General features: G+C 43.9%; 1 protein-coding gene across 1 annotated transcript in view; it reads left to right on the top strand.

The window, feature by feature from the left end:
* Positions 1 to 17,305, top strand: part of LOC129132406 (SET-binding protein-like) — a 232,488-nt gene that overhangs the window by 14,392 nt on the left and 200,791 nt on the right. The window contains exon 2 of the mRNA XM_077193200.1: positions 3,111 to 3,206. Within this exon, the coding sequence (XP_077049315.1) occupies positions 3,111 to 3,206 (96 nt within the window). The remainder of the gene's footprint in view (positions 1 to 3,110; positions 3,207 to 17,305) is intronic.

Here is a 17,305-nt window from a genome sequence, read left to right as displayed (position 1 = left end):
GCCCATTGGCAGAGATGACCCCCTTTAGGCTGGGTGTAGTTATCACATGAAGACAAAAAAACCACTATACCCTGCTTATGGGTGGAGTATGCAGCTGTTACAAACTACCTACCATTAACAGTTCATCAGAAGATGATGTAGCTGGTGGTAGAATACATACTTTGGTTACACTTTACATTGTAACTCAAAACAGAAAGTCATTCAGAGAGGATCAGAGAAGATGGCAGGGAAATCCTGTTTGTGTTATTTTTGGACATTCCCATTGAAAGTCTGATTGTTGTCCTTTTTACTCCCTTCCTTTACTTGTGTATGTTTTTCTTTCTTACTTCCTTCCTTTCCCTTTGCCTTCTTGAGAACTTTTTCTTTTTAAAGTATAAATTATTAATAATATAACATCACCTGAAATCTGTGTGTGTTTCTGATGAACCAAGCTGTGGATAGCTTATTTCTGTCTGACTGGAATTGGAAAAAGTGGCAGGGAGAACTGTCTCCTCCTAAAGCAATATGAGTGGCATTAGAAGAATTAGTTGGGTAGGGATGGGAAGCTAGACTGCCATTTTGTGGGGTTCAGCTCAAGGGCAGCCCCTTTCCCTGGTAGATTGTCTTGGTTTGAAAGACAGGTCCCTGCCAAGGAAGGCGGGAACCTCCCTTGGAATGGAAAATATGACCCCCTTCCCTAGAAATTATTATAACTTTGAAAATATGGGGCTTTCAGGCAAAGATATGGGAAAAGGAATAACAGTTATTTACTAGAATAAATATATATATATGACAAGGCAAACAAACAAAAACAACAGCAGCAACCACAAGCAAAAACAGAAACCCAATAACAGCCTTCTCTCAGCTGGATTGGGACAGATTTGGAAGGGAACTTCCTGAAGGGTCTCCTCTCCTCTAGAAAGCAAATTTTGATTACATCAAATGGAAACCGCTACATTTTTTGGTGGAAAATGCAGACAATTTATGAGAACTTTGAAATAAAGATTAATTGGCTGAGACAGAGTGGAAATTTTCCAGAGTAGAAATCCATTTTTATTTAGGTGAAATGTACATCTTTGAGTTAAGTCTGTAGCTTGCAAACATAGCTGTTTAGTCTGACTGCCTGTTCTCGCAAAAAGCCTATTCTCGAAGGAACTGCTTCAGCCGAAGGACAGAGATGGGGGGGGGGGGGGCTCGAACTCTGAAACAGAGAGGCTGCTACGGAAAGCAGGGTCAAAATGACCCAGGAATTCTTTCCGATAAAGAAAAAATTAGCGGCAAATGTCATGCGAAATCAGTAGAATGAATATGTATGAACCTATTGTGAAATTGTATGCATATGTATTTGAGAGGAAGATAAAAAAGGATCTGGAGTTCCCAGAGGCACACGTCATTTTAGGGGAACAATTCCCACATGCGTCCAGTGCTGTAATAAGCATACCGGCTTTATAACTTTCACAAAAGTTGTGGAGTTTGTTTGCTTCCACAAATCATGGCAAAAAAACGGGCAAAGCAAATATTAAATCATAAGGTTAAGTAGAATGATAGTGGGAAATTTATATTGTAATTGTAGTGAAATGTCCAGGGGTGGAGGTTGGTGTAAGAAATTTTTTCTTCTGTTAAGTTTAGTAGATTTTATTGTTCTAGGTAAAAATTGTATGTTGAATGTAATTTTGATAATAATTCTTAAATATGGATTCATAGAGGCAAGGGGTGGAGGTGCTGAAACCCAGACAAATATATGTCTTGGATTGGGACAGATTTGGGAGGGAACTTCCTGAAGGGTCTCCTCTAGAAAGCAAATTTCAGCAATCCCTCCCCTAACGATTAGGGAGAAAATTCTCCTTGGAGAGAAGTGGAAAAAACCTGTTTATTTAACAATCAAAGTACTCACAAGCATGAAAAAATGAGTAATAGTAAACAATGGAACCTCTTGATGTTCTGAAGAGATGGCAAATTCAGAAAGAGTCCTTCTGTGGGTGTGGCTCAGTCTCTCTGGGGCTCGGGCCCAGCGTGCCAGGCCCAGCGTGCAGCTTGGGGGCCCCATGGGCAATTCTCCTGATGTCTGGGACCCAATAGAAGCAACAGTCCCAGAAGAAGAAGACAGTCCAGGGAAAACCTTTCTTGCTGTAGCTAATGAGGAAAACCAGCAAAAAAAGCAAAGAAAAGGACTTCCAATCTCTGCAAAAGCTGAGAACTCTGAGAGCACTGCTTATCTCTATGTTTTGAATACAGACGCCAAAATTCCACCACTCTCCCCCTTCTCTCTGTCTCTCTCTGGCCCTAACTTAAAGCTACAAGACCCATTTTTGAGCAAAAAGACAGATGATGGGGATACCAGCAGCATAAAGTCACCCCAGGACAGCAAGTCACACCTGTAAAGTTTACTTTGTGTAATATAGCCACACTAGAATTAAGTTATCACTAATTTGGAAAGGATGAACAAAAAAGCTAGTGTATGAGCTTTGCCTTAAGTAATTTCAATTTCGTAATTGTGCTCTCTGAGCATGATAGAGCTTTTCCACTTCATGAATCTGTATGAAAACAATGGGTTAAAATAACATGTTCCTTTTCAGCTTTGCTTGCCTGTATTCCTACTGTGTTTTTCTGAACACTTCACTTTCCTTCTGCCCCTGTCTATGTGACATCCCGGATGCCATGATATTGCCCTTTGTGGAAGTCTTGGCAGCTTGGGAGATACTCCTCTGTGAAAGGGTACCTCCCAGCAATTAAGGATGAGTCCACACGTTTCCCTAATGTCTTTTCTTCCCCTGTTCCTGCTTATAAATACAAACCTCTTGGTCTTCAGTGATTCAGATAATCGGTGATGGAGAGATGGGGACAACTGAGCTGGATCAGAAGCCAATTTTATTGAGAATACTAAGTGTTTATATAGGGTATATAGGATTCTATTTTTGGTAACAATTTCTCATTGGTTACACATTCTTCATTACATCAGTTACCTGGTAATCATTACAAAGTTTCAGGGAGCAGTTATCTGTGTCTGTCTCTCGGATGGTTTCTGCTTGATTAGGCCTGAGATATCAGGCTCCTTTATCAGTTCCATTGTACCCTCTGTCTCACTCACCACACAGATTGTGCTGATGCTTTTCTTGTCTTATCTCTTAAAGGGAAAAGTTATTGGAGATGCAAAACTGCTTATGAGTTGTGGTTGCAGAAAAGAGAAAAATGCTCAAATGAAAGACTCAGATCAGATCAGTCAATATGTACCTTAACTGATTGAGAAATAAGAATGTGTTAACACCTCTTTGAACTATGCTGTTGCATATCAGGGTTCCTGGACACAAATAAAGTCCTTGACATGGCTGACAATGGTACCGCATCGATGTTTTTCTATTTGTTATTTATAGGAAAAACCCTCAAGCAAGATCAGAGATTAATTGCACTAGGGGCTGTTAATGCCATAGGCTGGCTTATTTCCACCTGATTTATTTATTCATGAATTCTGTTTCTTTATGAAAACCCAATCCAGGCAATGCCTCTCAAACAATATTGCATTTCCTTGCTGGCTAAATGCATGCAGTTTTTAAACTAATACTCTAGTTGTCTGGATGGGTAGTAGTTACAGAGAAACATGTAAGTCACTGCATGCTTTTGTTCTGAAGTGACACCATCACAAGGACATTCTTTATTAAGGTTCCTCAGGAAAGATGTAAAAACTTGTTGACAAACTGATGGCCAGGTTTCAATATTCATTACTTGGAATGAATGGCCTCTTATTCTAAAATTCACAGAATCACAGAATATGCTGAGTTGGAAAGGACCCATGAGGATCAAGTCCAACTCCTGGCCCTGCACAGGACACCCCAAGAGTCACACCATGTGCCCAAGAGTATTGTCCAGATGTTTCTTGAACTCTGTCAGGCTTGGGGCTGTGACCACTTCCCTGGGGAACCTCCTCCAGTGCCCAACCACTCTCTGGGTGAAGAACCTTTTTCTAATATCCAGCTTAAACCTCCCCTGACACAACTTCAGGCCATTCCTTTGGGTTCTGTCACTGGTCACCAGAGAGATCAGTGTCTGCCTCTCCTCTTCCCCTCACAAGGAAGCTGTAACTGCAATGAGGGGTCCCCTCAGTCTCCTCTTCTCCAGGCTGTATAGACCAAGCAACCTCAACTACTCGTATGGCTTCTTCTCTAGGCCCCTCACCATCTTTGTTGCCCTCCTTTGGACACTCTAATAGCTTTATGTCTTTCTTATATTGTGGTGCCCCAAACTGCACACAATATTCAGTGTGAGGCTGCACCACTGCAGAGCAGGACAATCCCTTCCCTTGACTAGTTGGTGATGCTGTGCCTGATGCATCCCAGGAAATGGTTTGCCCTTCTGGTTGCCAGGGAACACTGCTGACTCAAATTCAACTTTCTGTTGACCAGGACCCTCAAGTTCCTTTCCGTAGCACTGCTTTCCAGCATCTCATTCAACAGTCTGTATGTACATCCAGGTGCAGAATCCAGCACTTTCCCTTGTTGAACTTCATATGGTTGGTGATTGCCCAGTCCTCTAATTTGTTGAGGTCTCTCTGCAGGGCCTCCCTGCTTTTGAGAGAGTCAACAGCTCCTCCCAGTTTTGTATCATCCACAAACTTGCTCAGTATCCCTTCCAGTCCTGTATCCAAGTCATTTATGAAGATGTTGCAGAACACAAGGCTGAGGATGGAGCCCCGTGGAGCCCCACTGGGTACAGGTTGTCAGCCTGATGTCACCCCAGTCACTATAACTCTTTGTGCCTGACCCATGAGCCAGTTGCTCACCCATAGCATAATGGGTTTATGGTTATATTGACCTTGGTGGGACCACTTCTAGGGTTCAGTAATTGCAAATGAGGTGGACTGTGGCCTGAATGACAGCCAGCTGGTGGTCTCTTCCTACCTCCTACCATTTTGCACTTATTCAGACTAGCCCAATTTGTCCCTACCAAAATTTTCAATTATTATGGCCTTCTGGCTTTGTAGCTAAATAAACATTTTATAAATATTGGGCCATCCAATGTTAAATGTGGTAGAGTGAAGAAGTTGATCTGAAATATCAAATAACTTTGGTCTCTAATGTATCTTGTGAACAACCTGTAACCAGGTATAGACCTGAAGGAGATTCAAACAGTGTCCACAAAGCTCCAGGAATTGCCAATAATTTAGTGACGGGAAAGGAGATGAACTCTCAGGAAGAAAAATGTTTCTCATTTTCAACATGCATGTTCATCAACCCTATTAAACAATAATGTCTCTGAGCCTTGTTTTGTCAATGTCCGAGATCTAAGAACGGATCTATCTGTCTATCTATCTATATATATCTATCTACCTATCTACCTATCTATCTATACTTCAGTGGACTCTGTTGTGAGGAATGTTGTTCACACTTATAAATGTTTTGTAAGATTGAGTCTTTCATTTATGGTTTTTTTTTTAATTAGTATTTTCAACATAAGAAGTTCATTGTCATGATCTATACTATCAGCTGACCATCGAGACAAGGATTCATATTACTTTTCTTTAAAGAATAGCTTCCCATTCTCTCAAATACTAGCTTAATTTTCTCACACTGAGGTTCTAACACATCAGGAGAAAATTTATTTAGAAATTAACACTTTTACCAATTTTAATTTTTTGATCTGTACTCTGGTTGAAAAATTTTTGATTTACAACAGGCCTACAGCAGTGGCAAACCGCTTGTTGTAGAGATTATAAATGAAATAGCAACATCTTGATTGCAGAGAGGTTTTACAAAACACTATCTCAAACCTGTGGAAGAGGACCTAAAACTTATTGATGGCAATACTTTAATTATAGAGGAGGAAAACATTTTTGGAGGAAAAAAATTCCCATTCTCTTATCTATTTTCTGGGACAATGATAAATCATTCTTTGCATTTGGTTACTTTCTGAAATTTTATTTTTGATATCTAGTGAGGCATTGACCATCTTAGTAACTCTTTCTTGCTGTATCAGCATAAACCATTGGGCAAATACTTGCTCCAGAGGCTGTTCAGCTCATTTGTCATGTCCCTGGCAGGGCCTGGTCTGTAGTTCAGGGGACAGGAGGTGGATGGGAGGAAACTAGTTCAGGAGAGTGGGTGGCAGTGTGGAACATTTGTCTGTGAATTCAGGATCTCAGCTCAGCTTATAAATTATCCACTGGGCCTTGTAGATAAACACAGACTTCTATGGTGATATCAGCTGGGGAAGTCAAATGCTTGCTGATGATTGTAGGCTAATCCTTCAGGACACTAATTGGCAGAAAACCAAAGAAGCATTATTTTTGGAACAACTTTTTTTTAAACTTTGTGAAGGGGAAAAACACTGCACTGGATTTAGTTTTGTTTGCAGAGCTTTAGCTCCTCCTTGTATGTCCTGTCTCAGATTTTAAAAGGATTTACCTTTATTATTGTTGTTGGGGACTTTTTTTTTCTTTTTTTTTTTAGTATTGCTTTATGTTCTCCTGCAATTCATCTGTAAAGTTGTGTGAAAATGCAACTTAGTTTTCATTTTCATGAATGTATGCAAAAATAGGTATGTGGGCTCTATACCACTACCTATTTAAAGGATTGGATCTAACCAGCTACTTTTCAGCTGAATTTTTGTGAAAGGTGATGCTTTGCAAAGATTTTTTTTTTCATTCTTTCAAGTCAATTTGAAAACTGGAAAAAAGTCATAAACACACTGCCCTACCGTTGAAAATTCCCAGCTGAACCAAGTCATGACCCCATTGCTAAGGATTTAATTTACTGGCATTTCTCCAGTGTGCCTTTAGAAGAGAAGGTGTCTTAACTTCCTTGACCTGAGATCTGCTTCCCCAAGTCTGACATACAAAGGTGCAAATCACCAGTGTGTAAAACCTGACAGATAACTGTCAATGGCAGAAATCCAAACAGGCTCACATGGGGCTGGGATTTCACAACAGCCACAAGGAACACAACCTTCCTGTTGGATATGCACCAGAGCAGGAGAGGGACTGGTGGTCTATGTTGTCTGGCCTCCCAGTCTAAATCAATCTCTACAAGATGAGGTGGAAGGCTAAACAGTGCAATATAAGTCCCACAAAAGCTTTGAAAACCTCAAAGGGAATACAGCTGAGTGCACTGAAAAACTAGACTCTTATCCTCCATGAATGGTCTTGATGAAGCTTTGGGTTGGTGAAGCAGGTTGACTGAGACGAGTTCCGAAATAAGGCCGCCTCTTGGCAGCAAAACCCTTGTCTGCCACTGGCACAACTGGTACTTGTTTGAGTGCTTTGTGGGAGTGAAAATCATTTGTGCTCCAAGGCCCAGAAGGAAGTCTTTGTACTACAAACATCCTGCTGTAATTGTAAGGTTCATATATGCTCTTCATAATGGTTATTAGTTTCCCATTAACTTATACTTCCTCATAAATTATTATAATATTGCTTATTATTTGAGGTGCATAATTCCATAAGAATGGCAATCCTGAACTAGGATTTCCTTGTACTAAGTTTTATATTAGTATAAAGTAGGAATGATGGTTCCCGGGGAGTGATTTCAATTGTATATTTTCTGAGGAAAGCAAAAATGTAATTTAAAACCACGGGGGAAATGTGTTGGTGGGCAAATAATGTGCATATTAGAGGTATGCATAAGGTTAAGAAACAGAAGTACCAGAGCGCTTCATATCCTTAGCATATGAAGCTCTGCTTTCTCGGGGTTTAGTTTTATTTGTTTTCCCTTTTTTTCTCACAAAAGATATGTGACTCATCAATGTTTAACTGCTCTTATCCACTGATTTTTTTCTTTTGTCTATTTGCTTAACTTTTCCGGTGGCTCATGTGAGCTTAAGTGTTACTGAGAAGCCAGCTTCTACTATCCTTCTGTGTTTGTTTTTGGTTTCAATATGAAAAAATGTATGCCTCCTCTGGAAATGGTATCCATACTGCAGAGTAAGTACTTTGTGAATGGGGGATCCACTTCATGTCGGCAAGGATCAGATTAATAATTATTAATCATGACCCCTGCAACAGTAACCTCATCCTTTGCTAAAGTGCCACTCTTTCTTAAGTAATAGCTATTAGGGCATGGCTGGACTACAGCTCTTGTTGCACCAGCACAGGGCTCAGGACTTCTGGCAGGAGGCAGAGGATCTCGGTTCAAGTTAAAAATAGATGCACATGGTCCATGTTCCAGAAATAGAATAGACAACTTCTCCTGTGGGCTTATTCAGCCTCATCTAAATGTCCTCTTTTCCCCTGAAGCCTGTTTTATATTGTCATGGTTTAACACTGGCACAATGCCAGTGCCCCCATGAAAATACCTTCTCCCTGGTTTCTGCTGTAAGATGTGACCAAGAATAAGCAAAGCAGGCTCCTACTTAGGGAAAAAAAAGAACCAGAACTTTATTAACTACTCTACAACTACAGATAAAATAAAACACACACATAGGGAAAATGAAAACCTCACAAATGCATTTCCTCCTCCCCCCACCAAATTTCTAACACAATACATTTGTTCCTCAAATCACCAACTCTCGGTCCAGCAGCACCCTTCAAACAATCAATCCTCAGTTCATCAAGAGGAGAGGAGTCCTTCTTGTGCCATGGGCTTCCCCTGGAAACACAGCTGAAGCCTCGTGTGTTTCCGTGTCACTCGTGGCACCGCCCGGAGTACATCTGCCATTGTGACTTCTTCCTTTTCATGTCCAGTGCTCTCACCACTGAACACGGACCAGAACTGCTTCTAGGGTGGTCTTTTTTAAGGATGCTCTGTCCCGATCCAAAAAAGGCACAGTCTCTCCTTTGGGACACCTGTCCCCACAATCTCTCCTTTGGGACACCTGTCCCCCCCATATTTTTTCACCCCCTGGGGCCGAGGGGCATCAACACTGAACCCTCTTGGCTCTGAGGCCATTGCCTCCCCCTAGAATGCAGTCTCTGTGTCACAAGGAACTTGGGTCTGTCCATCTCTATTCTGGGACACCTGTCCCCACAATCTCTCCTTTGGGACACCTGTCCCCCCATATTTTTCACCCCCTGGGGCCGAGGGGCATCAACACTGAACCCTCTTGGTTCTGAGGCCGTCATCTCTCTTCTGGGACACCTGTCCCCACAATCTCTCCTTTGGGACACCTGTCCCCCCCATATTTTTCACCCCCTGGGGCCGAGGGGCATCAACACTGAACCCTCTTGGTTCTGTCCATGGCTATACAAAAAGAGTCCAGCAAAAGCCACTCCATCATCTCTTCCCACTAGGATTCTTCTCTACTCTTCTACTATCTCTCACTCACCCAGACCTCTCTCACACTGGCCCATTTCCTTTTTCATCTTCCACTCTATCTTCTATGAAAGGTCAATGTTCTGTAAAGTTCTCATTTTCCAAAAAGGGGTTAAAAGCTCCTACAAGCGGCCGGCTGAACCCCCCCCTCTTCTCCGTCCCAGCCGTGCTGCCGGCACAGGCCCATGTTTATCAAGCTTCAAGGTTACAGTCTCAGGCAGCGGCTCTTTCTCTCTCTCTGTGTCTCTCAGGGGGGGCTGCCCGATGGCTCCCGGTGTCTCTCTCTCTTTCTCTCTTCCACCCTTCCACCCCGGGGCTCAGGCCTACCTCTCTTGGCCACATGGCTTTTCCCCTCCCCCTGCCCAGCCAGCAGCTGGGCCGGGGGAGAGACCCGAACTCTTTCCCGCCGGAAACCCAAGAGGACCCTCCCAGGGGAGAGCTCTGCTTTTAACCCCGTGTTCTCAGAGGCGTGTCCATGTCCCAATGGCCAGGTTAAATGCCAATATTAAAGCCTGAATATCCATTGGCCCAAAACACAGCATCCCAAAAAACACATTTCCTGTCAAACCACCACATATATAAACTGTTTTATACAGTTTATTATGCCCGAGGCGAAGGAGTCCCAGTTTCTTTTGTAACTCTGCCTATTCAAGGTTGGCTCTTTCACTGTGCAGAGCTGGACAATCGCTGTTTCCTGGTCAATAGCGGTGTTAATCGAGTCCACTCCGGCTATCTTGATTGATGTTATCAACAGGGGATGATCGCTCTTAGCCATCTTCCAAAGACTCGGGATAGTGGTGATCATCGCGATGGGCACGTCTATTCATAAGCTAACTGCTGATTGTTCTCCTGACGCCTCCAGGAATTTCAGAATTCGAATAGATGTCTGCCTCTCAGGCTGCTTGTGGTCAGAGACTTGTTTGGATTTTATAATCTTCATAAAATACATTATTTAATAGCATGAACTATTTCTTAACATATATTACAATCCCTCCCCTTCAATATAAACACATTAATTCATGCTCCCACTACAACTCATACAACTATTATCTATATAATTCTCTACAACTACCCTCCACCTCCAAGGATTTCCTAAAAAGAGAAGGACCTATTTAAATTCTCCTCATGCCCTGTTCTCCTTGTGGGATTCCTTGATAGCCATTATAATTGTTCCCATTGCGTCTGACCTGTTTCTTAAATTTTGCTAGGACTTCAGCAGCACTGCTTGTACACTCTACCTCTCCCAGGCTCATGATTTTGGACACGTTGTTTCTGGAAGCCAGCTCTGGGTCCACGGGCACAACCGCTATCTGCATACCCTGTACCACAGAATGTATCAGTCTAATAAAGCAAAGTATTAGACATGGGAGGAATATGACCCCTGCTACTGAATACATTACAAAGACCATTATTTTGCTCCACCAGGTTGACTGCAAAATGGAATTCCACTTCTGAACTGGGACATGGGCCACCTTTTTTATTTCGGCTGCTAAACCCCTTATGGTTTCCCCATAATCATCAATTTCAATGCAGCATTCCGACTCACTGAATTTTCCACACACTCTCCCTTCCTCGGCCAGCAAATAGTCTAAAGCTATTCCATTTTGGTACACAAAAGCCCATATCTGGGTGTGCTGCCGGCTTTACAAGTCCAGGGCCTCCGAGGTGTGGTTCAACACACTTTCCACCACTGCCTGCAGCCTGATCAGTCGGTTCAGTTGATAAATTGGGGTCCTATATTCATAGCTTCCATCCTGAGCCCACGTGGCTGGCCCATAATAATCAATTATTCTTGCCGCCGGCCATTCTTCCTCTCCCCAAGTTTGCCTGCCGCTTATGACAGGTATCATTTTCTTCAAACTCCTCCTTTCCCTGTTTAGGGTCTCATATAATGGGGCCCCAAGCAGGTTGCTTTTTGTCCAGGAAAGAGTGAAGAACACAGGCCAGATCATGCCCAAAGTGCATGATCCATTTCATCTGGGAGGTAACTCACTGTACGCCTTTTTCCTGCAAATCCAATAAATTCCATCTGGGGCTTTCCACCTTATGTTAGTTTTCCCTGGGTCTCCCCAATATTTTTTCAGCCCCCCCAATGACTGGTAAGGGTTAGGTCCGGGACTCTTGACCCGGCAAAGTACCATCTGACCATTCCATTCGCAATTTGTCTCGTTTTTCTGACTCCAATATCCTGTAGGAGGTTCTGGTTGCCAGATTTTGCTCCTACTATTCGAATTTACCATCAGGGTGGATATACACGGGGTATATCCCACCATTTCGGTATATTCCTTCCCTCTCAACTGATGCAAATCATTCCAATCACTCGCTGGTCCAACACCCATCCCTCAGGTCTCTGCGCCAATTTTGAGACCTGTGGATTGTCCCACTTCAAAAGTTGTTCTGGAGCTAAACTCTCACCCTTCCAGGGCCAGTTTTCTGCTGATTTTAGCCCCCCACTGTCCCGGTCTCCTGCTGAGTCGATTTGCCCCTGAGCAGGCAGCATGGGCTGGATAGCTCAGTCCTCTTATGGGGACAGACTGTCTGAGTACCCAAGCCGCTCTTAGCCGCAGGCAACCTTAGCAAGGTTAAGGGATATCAGCTCTTTAGTGAATATCAGCTCTTTTATAATTTCAGCTCTTTGCTTGCTAAGGCGCCGCTGCAGGCAGACTGAAAGGAAGACGCGAGAGAGGAGAAGGCAGCTGGAGTTCCACAGTGATGGCTTCATTGTGGGTCTGTGAAGGGTTCCAGCAATGGCTCTTCTAACCAGAATGGGCTAAAACAGCCCATTATATAGGGTATAGGGGGATCCAAAATTGTCCAGTAGCAGGGGTTAAGAGAAAGTGACCTATGGGGTTTCAGAAAGATAAGCAGGGGTCTGAAAGGAGGAAGACAGGGGCTTCTTTGCTATGACTTGGCATTTCCTATCTTTAAGCCTCTGCTCTCCACAGGGCCGTAGCAGGCCCGGAGCCTGCTGCACCCCACAAATCCAACAATTTGACAATCCAATTCAGTTGCAATCTCCTGAACCAAGTCAATGAATAAGTTTCGGTCTGGGGAAGGTAATCGCCCATCAGCGTATTGTTTCTCAAGCTGCTCGTACTGTTCACTCAGCGTTTTCATCCTCTCTTGCTCCACCCTTTTCTTTCTCAACTCTGACTCCCTTCTCTTCAGCTCCTGAGTAATTTGCTTCATTTTCCCCTCAGGATCTATCCCATCTTTGTTCTTTGCAAAACAGACAGCCCTATCATACTGCAGACATACTCTGTCATCGTTTGCCTGTACTAAATCCAGCATGATGGGTTCTCTATTTAGGGTGAGACTGCTATCAAATTTCAAATTCCTTCCAACCCAGTATGTTTTCCCATTCATTACACACATTCCCAATTTTGAATTATCATAACACAATGGATTAACTTGATGATACACTACAAAAATCGATTCCATCTTTCCCCCGATCCACATTGTCCGATTACATTGGCTACAAACGGGGATTGACATTGGTTTCGCGTTTCTTTTCAATATTTGGTGGCTGAGCCTGTCTGACCGCCTGTTCTTCATTCCAGCCATTGGATCTAAACACAGCACTTCTTTACCCATTCTGCACAATTTTACCCAAGTGCCGTTTGTTGAACAGTACCTGCCTGGCTCCCTGATGCACTCCTCTGGGGCTTGGTATGCTGAGATCCCCATCTCCTTATCCGATCAGGACAATCTGGGTACACTCACTGCACTCATCCACGGGGTTCTGGTTCCCATCGTGGAGTGGGGTCTCAATGTGCAGACTCAGCGTCCTGCACACAGCTAGGCTCAGGCCAATCAGAATTCCCCATAGGCTTACTTCTCTGCCTTTGCCTCTGCCCCCTGGCGTGCCATCAGTGGCAAGGAAGGCCATCTTCGTGGCAGCAGGAGTACTCTTCAGGGAATACATTCTCAGAGCGTGCCACATACCTCCTTTTAAAGGCGCCCCACCTCGATATCTTGACAGCAGCTGAGCTGCACGGTACCTTGACTGATTTTTGGCACTCAACATCCAATATCTCTGCCTTTGATTTGAGTTTTCCACGTACCCCATTCTGGAAGATGTGGAACCACTCCTGCGAATCCAATTCAATAATACCTAAATTTGTGGCTAGATTCAGAATATGGTCAGTCAGCTCAAGCTCTTCCTCCAAACACTGAGTGCACAATCCCTTTGGTCTTTGCCCCCTTCTACAATGCACAACAAAAACTCCTTGACAATATTCACACTTGAAGTGTACAAACGGATAGCATACGCAATCTGACAGTATACAACTTATCCGATCACCATTGGTCATTTATGTGGATGATGAAGCTTGATCTTTAGGTCGCCTGGAGAAGAGGTGATCTTCCACTTGGGAGCCTCCTCCTGATGCTCAACCTTTTTCACCCCGGATGCGTGTGTCCATCCAAATGGCCGTGTCTGTTGTCAGAAGGACAAGAAAGGGGCCTTCCCAGTGAGGGGAGAGGGGTACATCTTTCCATACTTTCACAAGCACCTTGTCACCCGGTTGAATTTTGTGGATAGCGAATCCCAGAGGGGCGCTCTGAGATACTATCCCCTGTTTCCTCAGTTCCTTTAGATTCTTATTTATCGCTACTAAGTAGGGTTGAATCTGACTATCCTCCAGCCTGGAGTGTCCCACCATCATCCCATGCTTATATGGCATTCCATATAGCATTTCAAATGGTGAGAGCCCAGTTTCTGAGTGAGGCATAGTCCTGATATTAAGCAAGGCGTGAGGGAGGCATTTCAACCAGGACATCCGAGTTTCCAATATCAATTTAGATGACTGTGCCTTCAAGGTCTGATTCATCCTTTCAACTTGTCCTGAGCTCTGGGGATGCCACGGGATGTGGTATTCCCACCGAATGACTAGCGTCTCTGCCAATTGCTTAATAATCTTTGAAGTAAAATGGGTTCCCTGGTCAGAATCTATGTAATTTACCTCCCCATATTGGGACACAATCTCCTCCAATAGTTTTCTGGACACTGTTTGAGCCGTCGCCCTTGGGCTCGGAATAGCTTCCACCCAGTGAGTCAATTTGTCTACTATCACAAGCACAAATTTGTACCTTCCCACCCTGGGCAGTTCAGTAAAATCAACTTGAATTCTTTCAAAAGGTCGGTACGCAATGGGACAACTTCCCAAGATTGCCTGTCTTGCCTTAGTCTTGTTAATTTTCTGGCAGATCAGACATCCCTGTACCTCCTGTTTTACCAATTCATAAATTCCTCTGCACCCAAAAAACTTTAGAAATTGTTCTGCTAGGGCCTGAGCCCCCCCAATGTGTTTGCTGGTGCAATCTCCTCAAGATTCTCCTGGTAAAGCCTTTGGAGACTAGTTCTCCCCCGTCTGGTAATTTCCACTTACCTTCCTCCAATTTTCCCTCCATTTTTTCATAACTTTCAATCTTCTCTTAGAAGGGCTGAGGATGGTGGTCTGGGATCTCAATTCCTTCGATCTCTGGGGCACTTACCGTCATCAATGCCGCGCTTTTTGCCTCCTGGTCTGCCAGATTGTTTCCCTGGGTTCGAAACTGCATCCCTGCCTCATGCCTTTTCACAGGGACAACCAAAATTTCTTCAGGCTCCCTTATTGCTTCCAAAATCTGCCTGATCAATTCCCCGTGCATCAGTCCCTGTCCTCGAGTGTGTATCAACCCCCTTTCTTCCAAATTTTCCCAAATGTGTGAACCACCCCAAAGGCATACCTAGAATCTCTGAAAATCATTCCCTTTCTTCCTTTCAGTCCATTCAAAGCTCTCAGAAATGCATACAATTCACAAGCCTGTGCTGACCATCCTGCATTCAAAGGACCTGCTTCTAACATCTTTCCTGTTCTCCCATCCACAACTGCGTATCCTGATTTCCTTTTCCCTTCGATCACCCTGCTTGAACCGTCCACAAACCATTTTTCCCTTTCATCTAATTCCTCTTTTTCTAAATCTGGTCTTAGCTTGGTCTGTAATTCTACTGCTTCCACACAGTCATGAACAAGCTTTTCCGAGGCTTCCCTGAATAAAAACTGAGCTGGATTTTGCGCTGTAGTTGTTCGCAACTCCAAATCTGGTGAGTGAATCAAAATGGCTTCATATTTTAACAATCTAGCGTCCGTGAGCCATTTATCTGCCCTTTGTTGTAGTATACCCTGCACGTTGTGCGGCGCGAATACTACCAATGGTGCTCCAAAAGTTACTTTCTCTGCCTCTTCCACCAACAATGCCACAGCTACAATAGCTTGCAAGCACGTGGGCCAACCCCTGCTTACAGGGTCCAAAAGCCTAGACAAATAACTGACCGGTTTCCTGGCCCCAGCCCAGTCCTGTATTAATACGCCGTGGGCTGCGTGACTGCTCACATCCACAAACAGCTGAAATGGCTGTTTCACATCCGGGAGGCTCAGCACTGGTGCTGCCATGAGTGCTTCCTTGACTCCCCTAAATTCGTCCTCATCCTTTTCTGTCCATTTGATTCTGTCTGTGGTGAGTTTCTCATATAAAAACTTCACCTTTTCACTGTATCCTTCAATCCATTGCCAGCAATATCCCAACAACCCCAGTAACTGTCTCACCTCTCTCTTTGTTTGTGGGGGCGGCAGGGTGATAATCCCTGCCACCCTTTCAAGATCTAATTTCTTCTTTTCTTTGGTTAACCAATGTCCCAAATATCTGACCTTGAGTTCTGTGAACTGCAACTTTGACTTCGACACCTTTAATCCTTTTTTCCCCAGAAAATTTAAAAGCTCAATGGTGCTTGTCCTTACATCCTCCTCTCCTGGGCCCGCAATCAACAAATTGTCTACATATTGTAACAGTTTTGTTCCTTCCGCTGGTACAAAGTGACTCAGCACTTGTTCGAGGGCTTGCCTGAACAGGTTCGGGGAATCTATGAAGCCCTGAGGCAAGGATGTCCATTTGAGTTGTTGCTTTCTGTTTGTTTCTGGGTCTTCCCATTGAAACGCTAAGTAATCTCTGCTGTCTTTCGCTAAAGGACAGGTCCAGAAAGCATCCTTCAAGTCAATCACACTGTACCATGTGTCCTCAGGTGAGATGTTATTCAGCAGAGTGTAAGGATTCGAGACCATGGGGAACAGTGTCTTAGTCCTCTGATTCACAGCCCTTAAATCTTGCACTAGCCTGTAGCTACCATCCGTTTTCCACACTGCCAAAATCGGGGTGTTGTGCCGGGACATGCACGGCTCCAACATTCCTTTTTTCACTAGTTCATCAATCACTGGTTTCAGTCCCCTCCTTCCTTCCATGGGGATAGGGTATTGTTTGACCCATATGGGGTCTTCTGGCCTTTCTATTTCAATGCAAATTGGTTCTATGTCCAAACTCCTGGCCTCCCCTTGGACATACCAAACCTTTGGGTCAATTTTCTCCTCGTCCTGGGTGGTGAGTTGATACAACCTCACCTTGAGCTGGGAATCCTGTACCACTAAACCAATTTCCAGTGCCACCATCAAATCCCTTCCCAGCAAATTGAAATCCACCTCTTTTATTAATAACATATTTCCTACACACTTTTTGTTTTCTGTTTCTATTTCAACATCTTTTATGATCAGAACCTTAAACGGTTCCCCTTTTGCTCCGATTACCATCATTGTGTCATTGCTCAGAGAGCATCCTCATGGTAATTGCTGCACTGTGGTCCGTTCAGCCCCACAATCTACTAAAAACCATATCTCCTGACGGTGGGGTCCCACTCTCAATTTTATCAAGGGCTCCTTCGGTATTCCAGACCCCAGACATAAAAGCCCCTGACACCCCTAATCTTCCTGAAACATTGTTTCGTCTTTGACCTTGTTGGGACAATTCCTCCGAATGTGTCCCTTTTGCTTGCAGTAGTAGCACTCAAAGTCCTTTTTCTGGTTGTTTGAGCCCTTACCTTGGGAAGGGTTCTGTTTCCTTGTTGGCACTGTTTTTGATGAGTCTCTGACCTGTTCTTGTTTCTGTGCCTCCCTCACTGCAGCCATTAACACTTTTGCCTGAATTTTCTGCTTCTCCTCATCTCTTCTCACGTAGATCTTCTGGGCTTCTCAGAGTAATTCCCATAGTTCTCTATCCTG

Source organism: Agelaius phoeniceus, chromosome W (genome assembly GCF_051311805.1).
Source record: "Agelaius phoeniceus isolate bAgePho1 chromosome W, bAgePho1.hap1, whole genome shotgun sequence".
Classification (NCBI taxonomy): Eukaryota; Metazoa; Chordata; class Aves; order Passeriformes; family Icteridae; genus Agelaius; species Agelaius phoeniceus.
The sequence above is the reverse complement of the archived record's forward strand: the minus strand, read 5'-3'. Positions and strand labels throughout refer to the sequence as shown.